The 17216-nt window shown below is 40.2% G+C and overlaps 1 protein-coding gene across 5 annotated transcripts; it reads right to left on the reverse strand.

Annotated features, from left to right (window-relative positions):
* On the reverse strand, nucleotides 1-16871 carry thrap3b (thyroid hormone receptor associated protein 3b). 5 transcript variants are annotated; one of them, XM_038724265.1, is made up of 12 exons: nucleotides 16503-16871; nucleotides 13494-13647; nucleotides 9181-9987; nucleotides 7816-8406; nucleotides 6630-6796; nucleotides 6354-6465; nucleotides 6170-6245; nucleotides 5329-5510; nucleotides 4388-4625; nucleotides 3782-3931; nucleotides 3441-3485; nucleotides 1-1654 (listed from the first exon to the last, which is right to left on the reverse strand). In XM_038724265.1, the coding sequence occupies exons 2-12, from the start codon at nucleotides 13613-13615 to the stop codon at nucleotides 1427-1429; spliced, it is 2718 nt and encodes a 905-aa protein (XP_038580193.1). In that variant the 5' UTR covers nucleotides 13616-13647; nucleotides 16503-16871; the 3' UTR covers nucleotides 1-1426. The 5 variants fall into 5 exon arrangements, 4 of the variants coding, with proteins under 4 accessions (XP_038580193.1, XP_038580194.1, XP_038580195.1 ...); XM_038724266.1 differs by lacking the exon at nucleotides 3441-3485 and having other exon boundaries at nucleotides 16503-16869; XM_038724267.1 differs by lacking the exons at nucleotides 13494-13647; nucleotides 16503-16871 and adding an exon at nucleotides 11494-11646.
* Between the last annotated feature and the right edge of the window lie 345 nt (nucleotides 16872-17216).

Raw genomic sequence — 17216 nt, forward strand, 5'->3', positions numbered from 1 at the left:
TTTTTATACAGATTGAGTTTTTAATAAGGTCAGAAATGGAAAAGAAATGGTTGATTTTGCAACTGGTAATATTTTTACACAGACTGTGGCGCTGGAGTATGTGAGACCCCAAACAATGAAGTAAATCACAAACCGTTCAACACAGTGTGCTGTCTAACATGTCTACATTGTCCATTTGTAGATCTAAAAAAAACAAAAAATTTAAAACACACTCACAGAATTGCCCTGAATTAAAGGAAAAAATATTGAAAATGAAAAGACAATTCAAAGCTACAGTAAAAAGTTTTAAACTTCAGATTAAACAACAGAAAATACAGTACTACAGTTCTGTTTAGTACATGCAGTATTAGTCAAAAGTGGGATGAAGCAGCACAGCAAGATTCACCTCTTAAAAATATACTCTCGCTCTCTTTGCCTTTGACAAAACATCACACGTTAGGGTTTCTCTCCACTTTTTAATGTTCGTGTTGATGACAGAAGTTAAACTGCAGGTATTTTTTTGAAAGAGTATTACTGTAACTGTTGTATTAAAAAAAGAACCATATTCAGGTTTTATATATTCCTCCCCAGATATTATGATCACAGTATTTATTTTTAATTATTCTATACATGTATTAGCCTGTTGTATTACCTCACTATCAGTCTACATGTTTGTTCAGTCTAAAGCCAATCAGGAAATTTCGGTGCCAATTCTTTACAATTTACATTTGTTTTTAACTGAAAACCGACAATCAATGAGAATATATGGTATAGCACACACACACAAAAATGTCCTCACTTCCTAATGAGACATACAGGTGAAGTGGCACTATATGAAAAAGCTCTGATAATATAAGTGACAAATACCAATCGTTCAGTGGTTCAACGGATTGTAACTTTCACGCGGGATAACTTGACGATCATGAGCCCATTACTGATTGGTCCCGTGGAGGGAGGTATGAATCAAACATTTCATGCAGTAACATCAAAGATTTATCACAGCCCCAAACACAAAGAAAGAAAAACAATGTCATGAACATCGTCTAATGCCGTCCCTACACTGACAAACGGGTACAGAGCTGTGCCTCTCAGAGCCGGGGCTGTGCCTTCAAACAGATTTCTGTATTATTATTTTCTAAGGCACAAATGCATTTCTTAATTTCTCATGCTTTCAGAGAGTATTCACCTTTGAACTTTGTTGCCTAAGTAAGTTCTCCCTTAAAAAAACGATCAAAAAAAGATTAAAAAAAGAAACCATCACATTAAAATAAAAACACTCTGAAATAAACCTAACCTAAGAGTGTTGCTCTTCATTCAAGTCAGTTACAGTTCTTTTAACTGCGAGAAGGCTCAAACTCACTGAACACGTTTTAACCATTAAATGATGGGATGCAACCGTTCTGACACTGAGACGCTTGTGAATATGTAGACAATGAGGGAGTGTGGTCTACTGCTTGGGGGCGGAGGCATCTCCAGCATTCTTGGGGTCTTTACGGTCTATTTCAATGCTGTCGTCTCCCAGCTCCCCCTCTTCTCCCCCCTGGAACTTGTCGTGGGTCCACTTCGGGCTGCTGCCTCCCTTACGATAGACAAAGCGTCCCCGGCGGGCCGGGAAGGCACCACGGCCTCTTCCGCGGTTGTCTATCCAGGTTTTCTCGCCATCGCGATCGTCATGCTGGAAGGCGACAAGGGCAACGTTAAAGGTAGCGCTAATGATAATTATTGCGATAAAATTTTTCTCAATAACAATATAACAAATGTTCAATAAATGTTTCATTTAATTCATTTGAATCACAAACGAATTAGCACTTAATGGACTGAAAAAGGTTTTATCTTAATTGTTTTGAATGTTCTACCTCAGATTTGTGAAGTGATCCACTGTTTGGCATCAAGTGTTTGTTCTGACCATAATCACTCAGGAGCCTTTAAACTTGAAAGAAATCTTTATCGTGAACCCCCGTAACTCAACTCCAGACTATTTATATTTATTTACACATTATAAGCATTTCTGCTGTGTTTAAATAAATAATTTGAAAGTTTTACAGCAATGCTTAAATAATTATGAAGAAGTTTTAAGTTGGTCCAGAGTTGAGTTTGCTGCTGTGCACCAAGCCCCTTCTTCCCTCAGGATTACTGTCTTTACTATTATTAAAATTATCATCACATACTTAAATTGAATAAGTTAATTGTGATTCTACTGAACTTTAGTCCCTGAACGTCCCTGGTGTGATTCTGACAGGGGTCATACATTCTCTTTATGCTCTCGTGTCTTGCTGGCATCTATACTCTGTTATAATGATGCAAAATTGGCCTAAAAATTGTCTTTAAAAACACAAGTATTGGTCCAGTTGGGCTTTACAATGTTGATAAATTCTTGGTTCTTAACATTCCAACATTTAGGAAGTTGTTATAGACCATATAATCTTTTTGGGATGTGCAAATACCGTAAAACTCAATTAGTCCAATTAGACGCCTGTCCCTTTGACTGGCCTGGTGTGGCTACACGTTTTGACAAATAAACATTCTCAATTAGACGCCGGATCTGTTTTTGGAAAATTTTGTCAGTATGGACATGCTACACATTGTCAAATCGAATAGATTCTCCACAATTCAATCGTTCAGTTCATTTTAAGGAAACAATGGGCACCAAAGTCTAATTCATTTAGATTAGAAGTGGTGACTCCCTAACTTTAAAGCGGTCATTAAGTCAGAATAAGTGTTCATTCTTTAATTATTTCTATTCATTTAGTTCGTAAGGGTCCACCGATTAAAACAATCAAAAGTGTTTTTCATAAAAATGAATCCAAAGTTGAAATAACTACATCAACCTTCAGCTTTCATCCTGTCTACGGTAGTCTCTCTCATTCACTCTCTCTCTCTGCATTAGGTTTGCCTAGATGTCTCTCAGAGCTAGATTGATATGTTATCCGATAGCATCATTTTTATAGTAATATTTTTACAAGTAATATTCATACTGGTTGAAATAAACAATTTCATAATAGCCTTCCCATCTTTGCTGAGCAAGAGTTTTGTAAAAAAGGAATAAAGGCCTCTGCCAAACAGACGTCTTTCCCAAATGAACATGAAAATACAAGCAAATAAAAGCCCAGGCTACTCATTAAAGTTGTAGGGTATCCAAAAGCATGAGGACTACAGTGGTTTTTATCTGGCCTACACTCTAATTGTAAACTTGAACATTAACAGGAACAAATCCATTAATGTAAAATGAAAACCTTGAGTATTTGTTTCTCCTTAGTTATTAAAAGCTTATTATATAAAAGCTATTATATAGCTCATCTGCTTCATTACGAGTGTGTGGGTGCTGATGAACCTATTTGATTGAAAGCAACATGAGCAAACAACCCCACAACTGTCGTCACATTTTGAATCAAATGTTGCTAACGGTGCATCATTTCAAATCAAAACAGCACAAACAGAAATAGCATGTGAAATAAACAAACCTTGTCCAACTTTGGCTGAAAACTATGTTGAGTAGGTTGATGGGCCTTTTTCACAGCAGACATTTTGACATGTCAAGGTAGGGAAAGCACATGTGTTACTCAATACATTAACAATGGCTACAGTGTCCCAAAAAGCCACGACAGTGGGACAGTGAGCCTGCATGCACAATAGGAGGACCCTGAAAGAGAAGCAGCTACATGAAATTCAGCCATCAATCATTTTAATATCATTTCATTTCTACTGTGAAATGTCAAAATGTCTTCAGTGAAAAAGGCCTATGTTTGATGTTTTTAAACGTCTATGTATGCCACTAAATCAATTAGTAGCTTCAGAGACGCACCAGGTAATATTTCCTGCTCTTGGGGGTGTATTCAGGGTCCCACTCCTCCTCTGGAGGGCGCACTGGAGGATTCATATTGGCAGGGTTTCCATTGCTGCTGTTGCCTGGATAATTTCCCCTGTTCCAACCTCTCCCTCGGACTCTGGGGAACTGAGAGCAAAACAACAGGTGGATTTGAACTTGCAGTCAAGGGACAAATACATTTTACACAATAAAATGGGAGAATATTTTATAAACTTGGTCCCGGTCAGAGTAAAAAAGCGACCCAGGGACAATGAGAACGACAGAACACACAAATAAAAGCTATACTGATGGAAATCAGGCATTTGTTTAGTGATGAGGTGAAGTTCCACTGATCTGCGCTACATTACCTTAATAAAAATCAGGTAGTACATGGAATATGTATGATAGAGTGTCATCATCATTATCATCATCATCCACATTATGTTCCTTTAGCATTAGGAGGAAGGAACAGAGCAGAGAAGCGTAGTCTACTGTGGTGCCATTAGGACAGAGAATTGCAAGAAGATGAGATGTCAGTACCTCAGTGGAAAAAAAACAAACAAATACAGCAGAAGAGATGAAGAAAGACAGAGAGGAACTTACAAATCCGCGGCCTCGGCCTCTCTCTGTGTTGTGGCCCTCGTAATCTCGAGGGCCTCTGTCTGCGGGCCCAGTGTAGTCCCGTGGAGGATAACGTGGGTGACTGTAGCCCTCCTCCGAGTGCTCCATCCCCTCTCCCATGTACTCTTTACCTCTGAAGTGTGGAGGATAAGGGGAGGGAGATGGAGAGGAGGAAGAGGAAGAGGAGGATGGAGAGCGATCCCGCTTCTTCTTACCCTTCCTAGGAGCACAAACATAAAAAGTTGGATGTGAATGTTAGAACAATTTGTTTTACAAGACAACATTTTTGATGTTTGAAGGAATAATGTGCAGGCTGAAGAACGTTTGTAGGGTGGTTACACAGGTTACAGGAGACATGACCGATGTTTTCACCTCTTCACTTTAACAACATCCTAAATCTTCCTTTAAACAGATGAACTAACCATCCTTTAAATATTCATGTCTGTTCACACAGCGGAGCAGGGTGTAGTTGTGTAGTAGAGTTTTGTTCCCAATACGGCTGTTTTCTGGGCCACTCTCAGTCAGTAATGTAAGAGCTGTATTTTTTGCTGCTTCATATTGCGCTTTCCATCGTTAAACCCAAGAATGCTTTTAATTCTAAAAGAGTGCAGGAAATGCAATGCATTTCTCATGAATCAAATGCTCATCTAGCAAAAAAACTACTATATAATGCAATGAACACTAAGCCAACTGCTGTATAACCAAAAGAAGCGCCCAACTCTTTGCAGAGGTAGGGTGTTTAAATGATACTTAAATAAAGAAGACATGACGAGGTGGTAATTGTGGTGCTCAGACCTCCAACATGGCAACATGTCCCCTCTAACTATAGTAACCACTCCTCCAAATAAATTCCCAGTTTCTTGCCTGAACACAGGCCTGTGTCGACCTCTAGTGGAGTTGCTGAGACAACAGACTAAACATACTTTGATTTCTTGTGGTGCTTCCCGGATTTCTCAGAGGACTTCTCTCTGCTCGGCCCTCGGGAGCCTCCTGGGCTCCTGCCCCCTTCACGCTTGTAGTCGCGCTCCTTCCCAGCAAACCTCTTACGCCTTTCAATATCCAGGCGAAGGTCCATCACGTCACCTTTGAACTTTTGACTTGGATCCTGCAGAGATAAGTGTTTATTAGCCACTACAGCAGCTGTTTGCTGTACTGATTTTTGAATGAAATAATCAAGCATACATATACCCACAGATTCAAATATACAAATAAAGATGCAGAAAATAAAAAAGCACTGTGTTCCCTCTTGCAGTTACAGCAAAATGTGAATACTAACAATTATTACATTACACATAACTGTGATGGGCACAGATGCAGTAAAACACTACGTGTAGTGAAAAAGAATACAAAATGCTTACTTCCTAAAAAAAATTACTTTTCACAATTCAATATAAAAGTATTTGTGGAAACCAGCAGCATGCATGTAGCTTATTAAAATAACTTGAATTTCACAGGTTTTTTTTGTGGCTTGATTCTTTTTAGGAAAAATACTTACAAGGTACAGTCACTGATAAGCGTTCCTTGAGAGGCTTGGACTCAGGATCTTAATTCACTTCCTTTTAGCCTTTGCTTGGGTGCGTACATACCCAATCAATAACCATATAGGCTGGGGGGCTTGCTTGGCACTTACAAAACACAATGGGGCTCTTTTGATTTAGAAATATGCATCCTTTGAAAGAAAAGCACAAAGCTGAACACTGCTGCTTAAGGATCGTCTCAAATTTGCTTGTTCCAAATACGTCAAATTTCAAAAGGGCTGGTCACCTTGTAGCTTGTTTCCTCCATCTCCTCAAACAGGTGAGAGTGCCTCTTAAAGGCACTGGGGGAAACATCGATTCTCCTAAGAGAGGAAGAGAAGAACTGTTGTCAGCAGGCAAGGAAACGGCACAATGTAAATGCTTTGTTAAAAACATCACTTGAAGATCAGACAACTAGACGTTGCGGATACCTGTGGATTTCTGGGCTCTTCCTTGGCTTCATCATTTCTACCTCTGCAGCTTTTCTTTGGTACATGGCAAAGCGCTCACTTAAAGTCATGTCTGCGGATTGGAAATGTTGAGCTGCAAATAAAAGACAAAAAAACTATTATTCTGTATACAGCAGCAGCACCAGCTGTGGTAACTAACATATTGAAGTCATGAAATGTCCAGTGGATCTCGTCAACTGTTCAAACTGCTGTTGTCTTGAGTCTGAAAAGTCCAAACCAGCACCAGTCATACTATACCTTTGATGTAGTGCACAATTGAGACTATGTGCTGAGCAAACAGCTCAGAGGGGCTGCGACGGAGCTGTGCAGTCTGAATGTGCTGGAAAATGGAACGAAACTCTGGATCTTTCTTAGTGGGATTGACCAGATCTCGGGGCATGAGGCGATCTTTAGACAGGGAAGAGCTGAAAGAACAGAAGAAGTGAGGCACAAGTAGTGCAAGAACACTTTAAAGCAAAGACATCTACCATATTGGCCCAAATACAGGACGAGGGGGTTGTATAATGTTCCAGGACTGTTACTGCATATTCATGTCATCAGATATTAGTCTGATATTAGTACATACTAACTGGGCCACCAGCTCCTTCAAAGTGCGTTTCAATTTGGTGGAAAAGTCCGTGTAACTATAAAAAAAAAAAATCCACGAGTGAAATGGAAACAGACTTAGTGAATGAATCATGAAGTACACAAAGCACGTGACTTAAACCCCCACTGAAGAGACAAAAACAATGTTTCTGTCTGGTGCGATGAGGAGACATTCCTCAGATTAATACATGAAACATAAATGCTATATTTCCATTTCTACATGGTTTCCCCACTGTTTAAGGTTTGACTCTTTTAATTAAGATAATCGCGCTCTTGTGTTCTGCAATGGTTTAATGGCACCCGACTGGAGAATTAGCTTCACGTCGCATTAATTAAATTCAGTTTGAAAAAAAAAAAAAAAAAAAAAGTGCTTCATTTGGATGCAATTGATAACAGAACATGTTGCATTATGGGTTGTTTGTAGCCTTTGGGTTGCTAGGCTAGCATCTTTCTTCACATCTGTTTACAGTGAGTCAGTTAGCCTTAAAAGGCTTTTAGTTAGTCATGTTAAACCTACAGGAGTTTGATGGTTATTCTGCCACAAAGGAAATAAATTCCTGACAAGTGAAATTTATTGAAATGTTCTGTATTGCAAAAATGGACAGGGGATTGAATCAACTGTAAAGTTAATATTTACCAGGGTAATAAAGTGTCATAATGGGGAACTCAGACTAAAGCCAGAGAAAATCGTTCTGATGTTTCGAAGAGCCTGACAACTCTTGAACTGCTGTTTCTTTAAAGAAAGTCTATTTGTTTAAAAAGAGAGGGTCGTCTTATACTCGGGCCAATACAGTAATCCTACGGTGTACAGTATATGAATGGATAATACTACACGTACCTGGGCATTTCATCTAAAGAACCAATTTTCAGTTCAAAGTCCTCCCTTGATGCAGTCATGTGTCGTACAGGAGACTCACTAGGAGGAAACGCTCCAGGGAAAAGCGGCCGCTCCTTGACAGGAGGGGACAGACTCCTTCTGGACTTTTCTTTCTTCTCCTTCTTCTTGGCCTTCTCCTCTTTCTTAGAGCTATGCTTGCGGCTTCGGTACAACTCCTCCTCCATGTGATCTATGTGCTCTGCCTCTTCCGCATCTCTTCGGCTTTTCTCTTTAGCCAATGGGTAGGACTTTGAATAGCTTGGCTCATCCCCCCATTTCCCGAAAATGTCCCGATCTGTGAGGGTGGTTTTCATCGCGCCATCCTCGTCGATGTCCCGCTCTTTCAGCCCATGAGACTTTAGGAACTCTTCTTCTCCGGCATCAAAGAAAGGCATGGTCCGGTCTTCCTTGGAGTCGCTGAAAGAAGTGGACGAGATGTTGAAAAGGTCTCCAGACTTGCTTCCTTTCTCGAGTTCTGTGGTGCTCTGCTCCTTATCACGACCATTCTCCTTTTCAGCAGCCTGCTTTTTGTTTTTATTCTCAGCCAAGAACCTAAAACAGAGAACCAAACTGAGTTTTAGTACCTGCAACACCAGGCACATGACTAATATGCTTATTTTAACACTTCAGACTGAAATGAATGCAAGAGGGAAAAACAAGATTACACAAACACAACAAACTGAAAAAATACATACACAGAATGGATGGGCATGTTTAAAACCACATGGTAAGAATTGTTCAACTGTTTTCCTGCAAAACTTTTCTCCTTCCTTGCTCCAAACTGACATGTTACTGACACAAGTGTACAAGGAAACGCGTGCATACTTTACTGCCTAGAAAGAACTTTTAGTTACTGAACTGATTATGTGTTGAAAGTGTACCACACCTTTTTCATGTGTTTGTGTATGTAAAAAGAGAAATATTGCTCCATGTGTTTTTTTAAACTCTTAAATCCATATCCTGGCCTTACTCCAAAGATTTCCAACCGCTCTCACAGGCTTGAACAGGCCAATTTACTGCTGCTTTCTTGATCACTTCTAAAAACAAAATGCCCATCCCTGTTGCAAACAGTAAAGACCAGGAATCACAATGCAATAATTATACTCACGTAACCACCACAGAAAAGGACAACAGCCGGCTACATTTTCAATGCACTTATAATCAGGACTCTTATTTATTCCTTTTAAACCTGTATTCTTCCAAGGAAAATGAAAATTTGAAAAGGGCTAAACATGTTTGAAAGAAAAATAACGTTTACAATTAGTTAGGAAAGTTAAAAAAGAAAACGGATATTCATTCAAGTAGCTAAAAAGGTACTAGACGTACTTTTTGAAGGCAGCAGAGATCACATTCTTATCTCCAGCTGGCAGCATGGCATCTTCTTTTGAGAAGAAACCAAAGCCGCTGAAGGAGGCGGTTTGTCCTGATTTTGCGGGGCTCTTTGCTGGAGGGGACGATGCGCTGCCGATGGTTTTCCATAGAGGGCCGCCAGCCCCAGGCGCTTTACCCACAGGATCAGTGGAAGCATCCTCTTTCTTAGTCTCTGGGCTGGTTCGTTTAGGGCTGGCATCATAGTCAATCCATTTACCTGCAGATGCTTTCTCGATGTCACCGCCATCTGCTGTCCGATCGGATTTTTCTGGTCGACTTTCTGCTAGCTTGTCCTTAGCATCCTTGCCGCCAGGCTTTCCCTTGTTGCTGCGATGGTGGGGTGATGAGGACCTGGACCGTGAGGAGTAGCTCGACTGCCTAGAGTGACGAGATCTCCCCGAAGACGAGCGGTCAGAGCAGTGGGAGCGGCTCCGGCTGCCTGAACGCTTCTTAGGTGTGCGGGAGCGTGAGCGCCCCCTCCTGGGGCTGTGTGCATGGTGGTCCTGGTCATGGTGGCGATCGTGCCAGCCTCCACCACCACCACCACCCTGCCAATTGGCCTTATAGCCATAGCCTCCGCCTCCTCCCCTGTTCTGGTAATGACCACGTTGGTAATAGCCTCGGTTTCTGCCACGGTAGTGGAAGGGCCTCCGGTAGCCTCGGTTGTAGCCTCTGAACCCACCTCTGTTGTTCTGATAGTCCCTGGTTGGATAGTTTCTGTAGGACGGAGAGTGAGAGCGAGAGCGGGAACGGGACCTAGAACTGGATGAGAGAGAAGAGAGAAAAAGACAGAAAACTTATGTTATTGAGGGCAAGGGCTAAGACTGTAGCCACAATGCTACTTTTCTTATGGGGGATGCTACGTCAGTGAAACAGCAAGGACCCTAAACAAAATAGTGAAAAAACACCAGTAACACACAGCATCAGCTATCTGTGAACACCAAAGTGCCCACAGCATTGACTGGGAAGTCATCAACAGGAGTCAGTCCACGCCTATTCACATCCCCATTTGAAAGTTTGAGAAACAACTGAGTTAGACTTTGTGTGGAGTTATTTGTTTTTGTCAAACTGCTGTCTTCAAGCTCAAGAGTAAACCCTCAGGGTTTAATTCTATTTACCGTTAAGATGGTACAGAGCCCAAACTATAAAACAACATTCAAAAATAAAATGTATTTCCTCATTCAGAGCCATTTCTAAGACTTTTAAAAAACCTTTGCAAAGAATGGAGTCGTTCCACTAAAATATCCACATGACCCTAGAATGACCCTGAAGGATCAGAGGTTCGCCAACATAATTACTCAATTACAAAAACTTTAATAAATCAATTAATCATTTGTAATTTTTTAAGCGAGAGTCAATGGTTCCAACTATCAGTATTTTCTGGTCTGTGTCTCTGTCTTCTATAATAGTAAATGCAATATTTGTGGGGTTTTCTTGGATGGACAATAAAAGCAATATGAAGAGGTCATCTTGGTCTTTGACAACTCACAACAGACATTTTTTCAACATTTTCTCCCAAGTTGTAGGCAAAACAATAAATCAAATCAGTAGATTAAAAGACAATGAAAGAATAGTTAGGTGCAGCCTTGTGTTACATTATGCTATATTAAAACATAGGACTGATAATTAAATTATCTAACCAGTAGATGGAGCACATGGAATATGCTTTTTGCAACAGTGGAAAGAATGAAACATCTAAAAAAAAAACATTGAAATAATATCAGACAAACTATTCCTCATTTTTTGCGGACACTTAGGTGTAACACAAGGGCGACCCTGTGGTCCCAACAACCTATTTTAGATAGCTTGGACAAGAAACAGAGAACCCACCACTGCCCATGTGTATATCAAGTCACCAGGGGGCAATATAAGCTGAGACTGATGACTGGAAAGATGCCACTGAGCACAGCAGGCTCATCCTCACTTTAAAAGGGTCTGTGTGTTGCAGCAGCAACACTGAGAGTGAAAACTTGAGTTTAATGTGATTTCAACTTGAGGACAGAAGACATGATGACAGACCAAACTAATCACCCATGACATAATATCTGCAACTGGAAAGTCCAACACTTATGAGAGAACACAGGTGTGTTAACAACAACAATCTTCCTACTGCAGGGAAATGTAAAGTACCAAGTAAATTCAGGTACAGAAGCACGTATAATTTGAACTGCTGTTCTGAACCTGTCCTGATGGTCTGTAAAGTAATAGACTAACAAGTACATGCCAGCTACATTAATGCAAACACAGAATTGTCATTTATCTGCTTACCCCTTGCACCTTGTCATTGGAACAGAGCCGTCCTGAACTGTGCTGCAGTACACACAAACTACAGTGTACTCCCCCAAGCAGGACAGTCTGTGTGGCCTGTGTTGGACAAAGAGTATACCCAGGATGCACTTGCTCTAAACCACAGAGGGGGGAGGAAGTAAAGGGGGAGGGAGATACAGCAACAGTACTTGCTCGCTACTCCCATGTCCTTTGACAATCATTGACATGCGGTGTAGCAATGCTTAAGGAGGAGCTGTGTGTGAAAGTGCTAAACCTTTTGGCTTTACAAACATAGACTGAAAACAACATGGCAGCCAGCGTGGGTAGCACTGGGGAAAAACATAATAAATAAAATAAAACATTATATTGGGTATATTGATTGACATCTTAAAACTTGCAAAAACACAAATACAAATGATGACTACCAAGTATAAGGGTGAGCTGACACAATTTGCTTGAGGCTTTGTCAGCCGTTCTATCACACAGGAAAAGCATGTATGCAAATTAAGAGCAAACCTAGAAAGAGTAAGAGAACAATGACAGGGCTCTATGCTAAGCTTTTTCACAAGAAGCACATGTGCTCCTTCTCCTATATGAAAAAATTTATGAGCACAGCGACAAATTTTCAAGTAACACAGAGTTAATTAACAAACTATTTATTATATACGTATTTATACTACATGTGTGTGCTCCTTCCTCTTGTGTACAATTATGATGTGAAAGGACTACGGAGGCAAGGCCTGAAATTTACTTTTTTCACCACTGTGGCAGGCAAGAATTATTTTTTGTTCTGCCACTCAGCCACTTAAAATGTATGAGCTAAATGAGGGAACATTCAGCTGATTAATAATTTAATGTAACTAATGTCATTCAATGTTCAACATATTGATCTTTGCATACACAAAGGACTCATGTGTTTTATTTCTCCACCATAGTTAACAACCAGGTATTTCAATGGAAGATGCACGATCGAAATGTATTACTACTCTTTATGTCAGCCATGATAACAAGGAAGCACATTTGAAAGGGACAGAGTAAAATAGGTTGCTTGATGAGCAGTGGAGGAGAAGAAGTATCACATTATAATAATTTAACAGAAAGATCATTTGAGAGTCATGGCATTAAATAATATCATATAATATCAAAGTTCACCACAGTGTATTAAACAGTCAGAGCTCAATCACCAATGAGTCCTTATGTCTGTTCAAATCTTCACAAGAGTCCATATCTCAACAAAAACCTCCTCTTCTGGATCCCAGCAAGGAAACAAAAAATACTAAGTTTCAAAACTAAAGTTGGCCAATGAAAATAAAACTAAGTGACATCTCTCACATCTAACAGACAAGCTTAGTAGCCTAATTCTTCAACAACACCGGAGTTACCTCCCGTAGTCCGGCCAATGGCTGTCAATGAGGACGGACTGGCTGTCACGGACTGGGTCTCATCCAGACTGGTGAGTTTGGTTTGAAACGCCGCAACAGATGTTCCCTGAGCTGACTGGGCTGTGTGAATGTGTTGCGTGTCACCACAATGCACTACTATGTGTCTTTCTGTTGTGCATTTTCCACGTCAGTCAAAGTGGCGGATAGCTCCATGATTTTTTTTATCCCGCGGGTAAATTTTGGCAGCAGCGGGTGAAAAAGCCATAATATCGGACTACTGCCTCTTAAGGCTCAAGTGGTATTTCAACACATCAGTTAACCAAAATCGTGGGTAGTAGTGTACATTAGAAAAACTTAATCACTAACAATTATAAAAATGATAACAGTTCATTGAGTCTAGCGTTCAACCAACTCCTTCAATATAACAGTTCATTGAGTCTAGTCCAACCAACTCCTTGTAGCTGTTCTATAATCACTGTACAACATTTCCTTTAAAAGCGTACTTGATAAATATGATCATTCAAAATACAAACTGCTGAATATAAACACCAAATACGCAAAACCAATTTAATGATGTCGGTTAATGTCATAAACAAAAAACATTTAAACAACGTTTACCTATAGCGACGTTTCCTGGATCTTGAGCGGGAGTGACTTCTAGAGTGAGATCTGGAGTAAGATCTGGATCTGGATCTTGATCTGGAATGGGAACGAGCTGGAGAATCTGGAGCCTTCGACATCTTTCCACTTAGGTAGTATAAATATTCTTTTCCTTCAAAACATAAGAAAACAAGTTAATTTTATTGGCTAAATAAGGTGTAGTTGATATGAATATTTTGTTTGCACACACACACAACAACAACACAATTTAAGGGAATGAAAAAGGTACCAAACGTTATGAAAAAAAAAAATCAACTTTAATTCAAGCAAATTCCCCATACTTCTCAGGATTATACAGCTACATGTTTCCAGACCAGCTGACAGGCTGGTTCTCGCAGCATACATGAAACCTTTTCGCGGGTCATCAAGACCCCTGCACCTCGCTGCTTTCAAACCTCCAATCCCAGCCCCTAAAGCCCCACATGACCTTGAAATGGTCAGACAATAATAAATCAAAACCAATGCAGTGATATCAACACAACAGGCCTACAAGTCAGTTTTATAACTATAGCAGACAGCTGGAGAGGCACGTAAACATGTGCTCATGAGCCGGCAGCAATTTGAGACAGGTTGAGCTCCTGATGTGAAGGCTGCTGCTTAAGGAGTGAAAGAAAGCTTGACATAAGACACAATTTAATGTAAACCGTTCAGATGTTCAAGGACATGACCCTTCCAACATCTAGATATAACCAACAATACAGAATCAGATTCTGCAACACGTCTCAAACAAGTCTAATTAGAGCTACACAATCTGCTCTGTGGGAAACTGTTTTCTGTGTTGTTAGTTTCTGGAGGCGATTGTGGGAGATCTTCATATTAGCGATACTGTGAAATTCTGTTATTAGTGTTATTGTTGGGGCCTTTGTTGCCTCTCTCCCTCATTTCCCGATAGTCTCTCTACATACACCGAGGGCCCGCTTACATGGAAGTCACTATGTTGCACTTACACACTGAACTCTCTGATTACAATGCCTGACAAGAAGAAAAAAAATTATTTTAAAATGACATGACTTTAAGGAGGTCAATAGTGAGACTGCAATGACAAAGAACAGCCAAGTCAAAGAACAAACCCACCAGTATGTATTTTGCAGCATTTGTCCATCTTGCTGCCTATCTGCCAAGCAGCTCTAATAATGCCTCAAAATATTTCTCTTTATGCATCTCTTCTACAAAATGGACATCAGAGCATCAGTGTCTTGCAAAGCAGCAGCCCTTGAGCATTTAGTGTTGCTTTAGTGCAGTCAGGCAAAGAGAATGCTTTTACTACACCAGGGACTTGTACCAGGATCTTCATATTGAAAAGGCAGTACTGATGACGTCAACCTGCTACTCCAAGATAAAGTCTGAAGCATTTTATTCAAGATTCCCTTTAAGAACCCAATTAAATGCATACTGAATGTTGTGGAATGCATGCTTTCTTTTATGTTTAAAGGGACAACAGTTGCTATGTTCCAAACAATGGTTGCTACATGTTCATAGTTTCCCATCTCTGTACACATTTAAAGCAAGACACTTGAGTGTTTTTTTTTTACCACCTAGGCCCCAAATTTGGGGGACAAAAAGGCACTCGTTGCTCTTCCGCTGAACCTCAAACTTTCAATACACATAATTAAGGTAAGCAATAAGCTAGGGGAAACCTGCTTTTGCGAGTCTCTCATGAAAAAAGAAAATCCATATTGCTTAATATTATGAGTTTTATCCCTGAAAAGCAGGTTTTACTGTGTGAAAAATGCATAAAGACATACCTTTTTATAAGCTTTTTATTTTAACAATTAGGTAATTTAAGAGTTGGTATTCAGAGCATCATCTCAGATTCTGCTCTTCTCTGAACAAGGGCCTGCAGATTCCATGTATGCCCTGAATAATAATTACAAGGAGGTGCATCAGTCTACTGTATGCCACCAAAAGCCCATTTCTCTCTCTCTAACATAAACACTAACAGGAAGTGAAACTAAGAATGAATAATTTCAAGTGCATCACCACATGCCGTCTCTGACAGTACAGGAGTTAGTCTGTAGGGCTGTACACCCTGCTCTTTAATACAATTAACCTTTACATGTAGTGAAAGTAAATATGCATATGCAGTACTACTTGTTTCTCTAAGCCATAACTCATCTTATCCATCACATAATGTGTGCTCTGGTGTAGCTTGATGTCAAACTGGTTATGGTTTACTCTTAAAAGTAGCCAGGCCGGTTGTGTGGGCTGAAGTGAAACAAAGCACATGCACCAGCCCACCAAAGACAGACACATTTTAACGGTGGAGGGAAATATCTGTGTGAGAAACCGGAAAGTGTTAGAAGTCAAACGCAGGACTCATTTGACTGTTCTGATAATTGAGTATTTCCCTAAAGTTAAGGTCAAGTTCTTGAAAGTGCATATAATGTAGTATTTTAATACTGATCCCTGTCCGTTAACGCTATATTATAAAATGTAGCTGCCAAAATATAATTTCATATAGCTGTCTACAATAACTCGTAACGTTATTACACTTAAAATCCCAAATATAATTCGCAAATATAGATCCACCTGGCATAAGTTAAATGTCAAGGGTGGGGAAAAAACATTTCAGCCACACAAGCCACGGTGGGATTAATGCTAAATGCGTTGTTTATTTAGTTACTTTTGTTACTAATCATTAACGGCTATGTGCAAAGAGACAAGACAAGGTTACCTAAAGTTATAACCTACAGAAAACAGGTCCCAGATACAACAAGCTACAGACAATATAACGTAAAAAATACTTGGTTTTGCCTGACGTGCTGCTGCGGGGACACACGGCATTGTAACGTTAGCCAATACTTAAGTTCAATAAAACAGAATGAAGCTATCGATAATGCTCCTGAGAGCACCAGCGTTGCTTAACGTTTCTCAATCTTTTTCCGTTAGCAAAGCAGCAGCTAGCGTCAAATATCAGCTTAGCGACTAAACTCAACTAACGTTACGTCTGAACTACGTTGTAATTACCTTTTCCCCGTCTTCACAAGGCTCGACGAGGTTCGTTTTTAATGAATAAATGTTTGCAGAAGTAGAGCAACCTTTGAGGCCAAGCTGCCTGATCGTCTGGTCCCTCCTTCCTGGTTTTACTGGACGTTACGGACCGGATGTTAGCACCCCACTTAGCTGGTTAGCAGCAGCACAGTTAGCGACAGTTACGGACACACTGCGCCTTCAGGAGAGGCCGGGTGTTTGGATGAATGTGTCATTCCTCATTAAATGCATATAGGGATGCTTCGATTTATCTGTCAACTGTGCTAAATGTATGTGTTAGAGGCATCGAGATTTAACGCTTGCTAACAATCGGCAGACACACATTTAGCTCACGATATGTTCCAGTCCCAGCGCTACGCTCGAATATCGCGAGGCTTTGTGTGACTAAGTGTGGATGTCCCGAGGGGAGAGGGGGTCAAATTTCCTCAGAGAGCTCATTATAGTGCTGTATTTCTTCTTACTGTACCACCTGTGGCCCACTGGGGACACTGGGACATGTGCCCACTTTGTTTAAAATGTTCTGAAAAACAGCTTGTAACAAGTAATGTTAAATAACAAATGAAAATGCTTGAGAAAGTTTGCATGCAATGCACATCAGAAACAAATGTGCCTTGTCCAGAAAAAGTAATTTAAGGCAAAAAAAATTTGTCACATGATTTGTGTGTTTCCCTTTAAGTAAATAAAGACATT

Source organism: Micropterus salmoides, unplaced genomic scaffold (assembly GCF_014851395.1).
Source record: "Micropterus salmoides isolate LMB-PRFRI ecotype aquatic unplaced genomic scaffold, ASM1485139v1 Ms_hic_scaffold_17, whole genome shotgun sequence".
NCBI classification, from domain to species: Eukaryota; Metazoa; Chordata; class Actinopteri; order Centrarchiformes; family Centrarchidae; genus Micropterus; species Micropterus salmoides.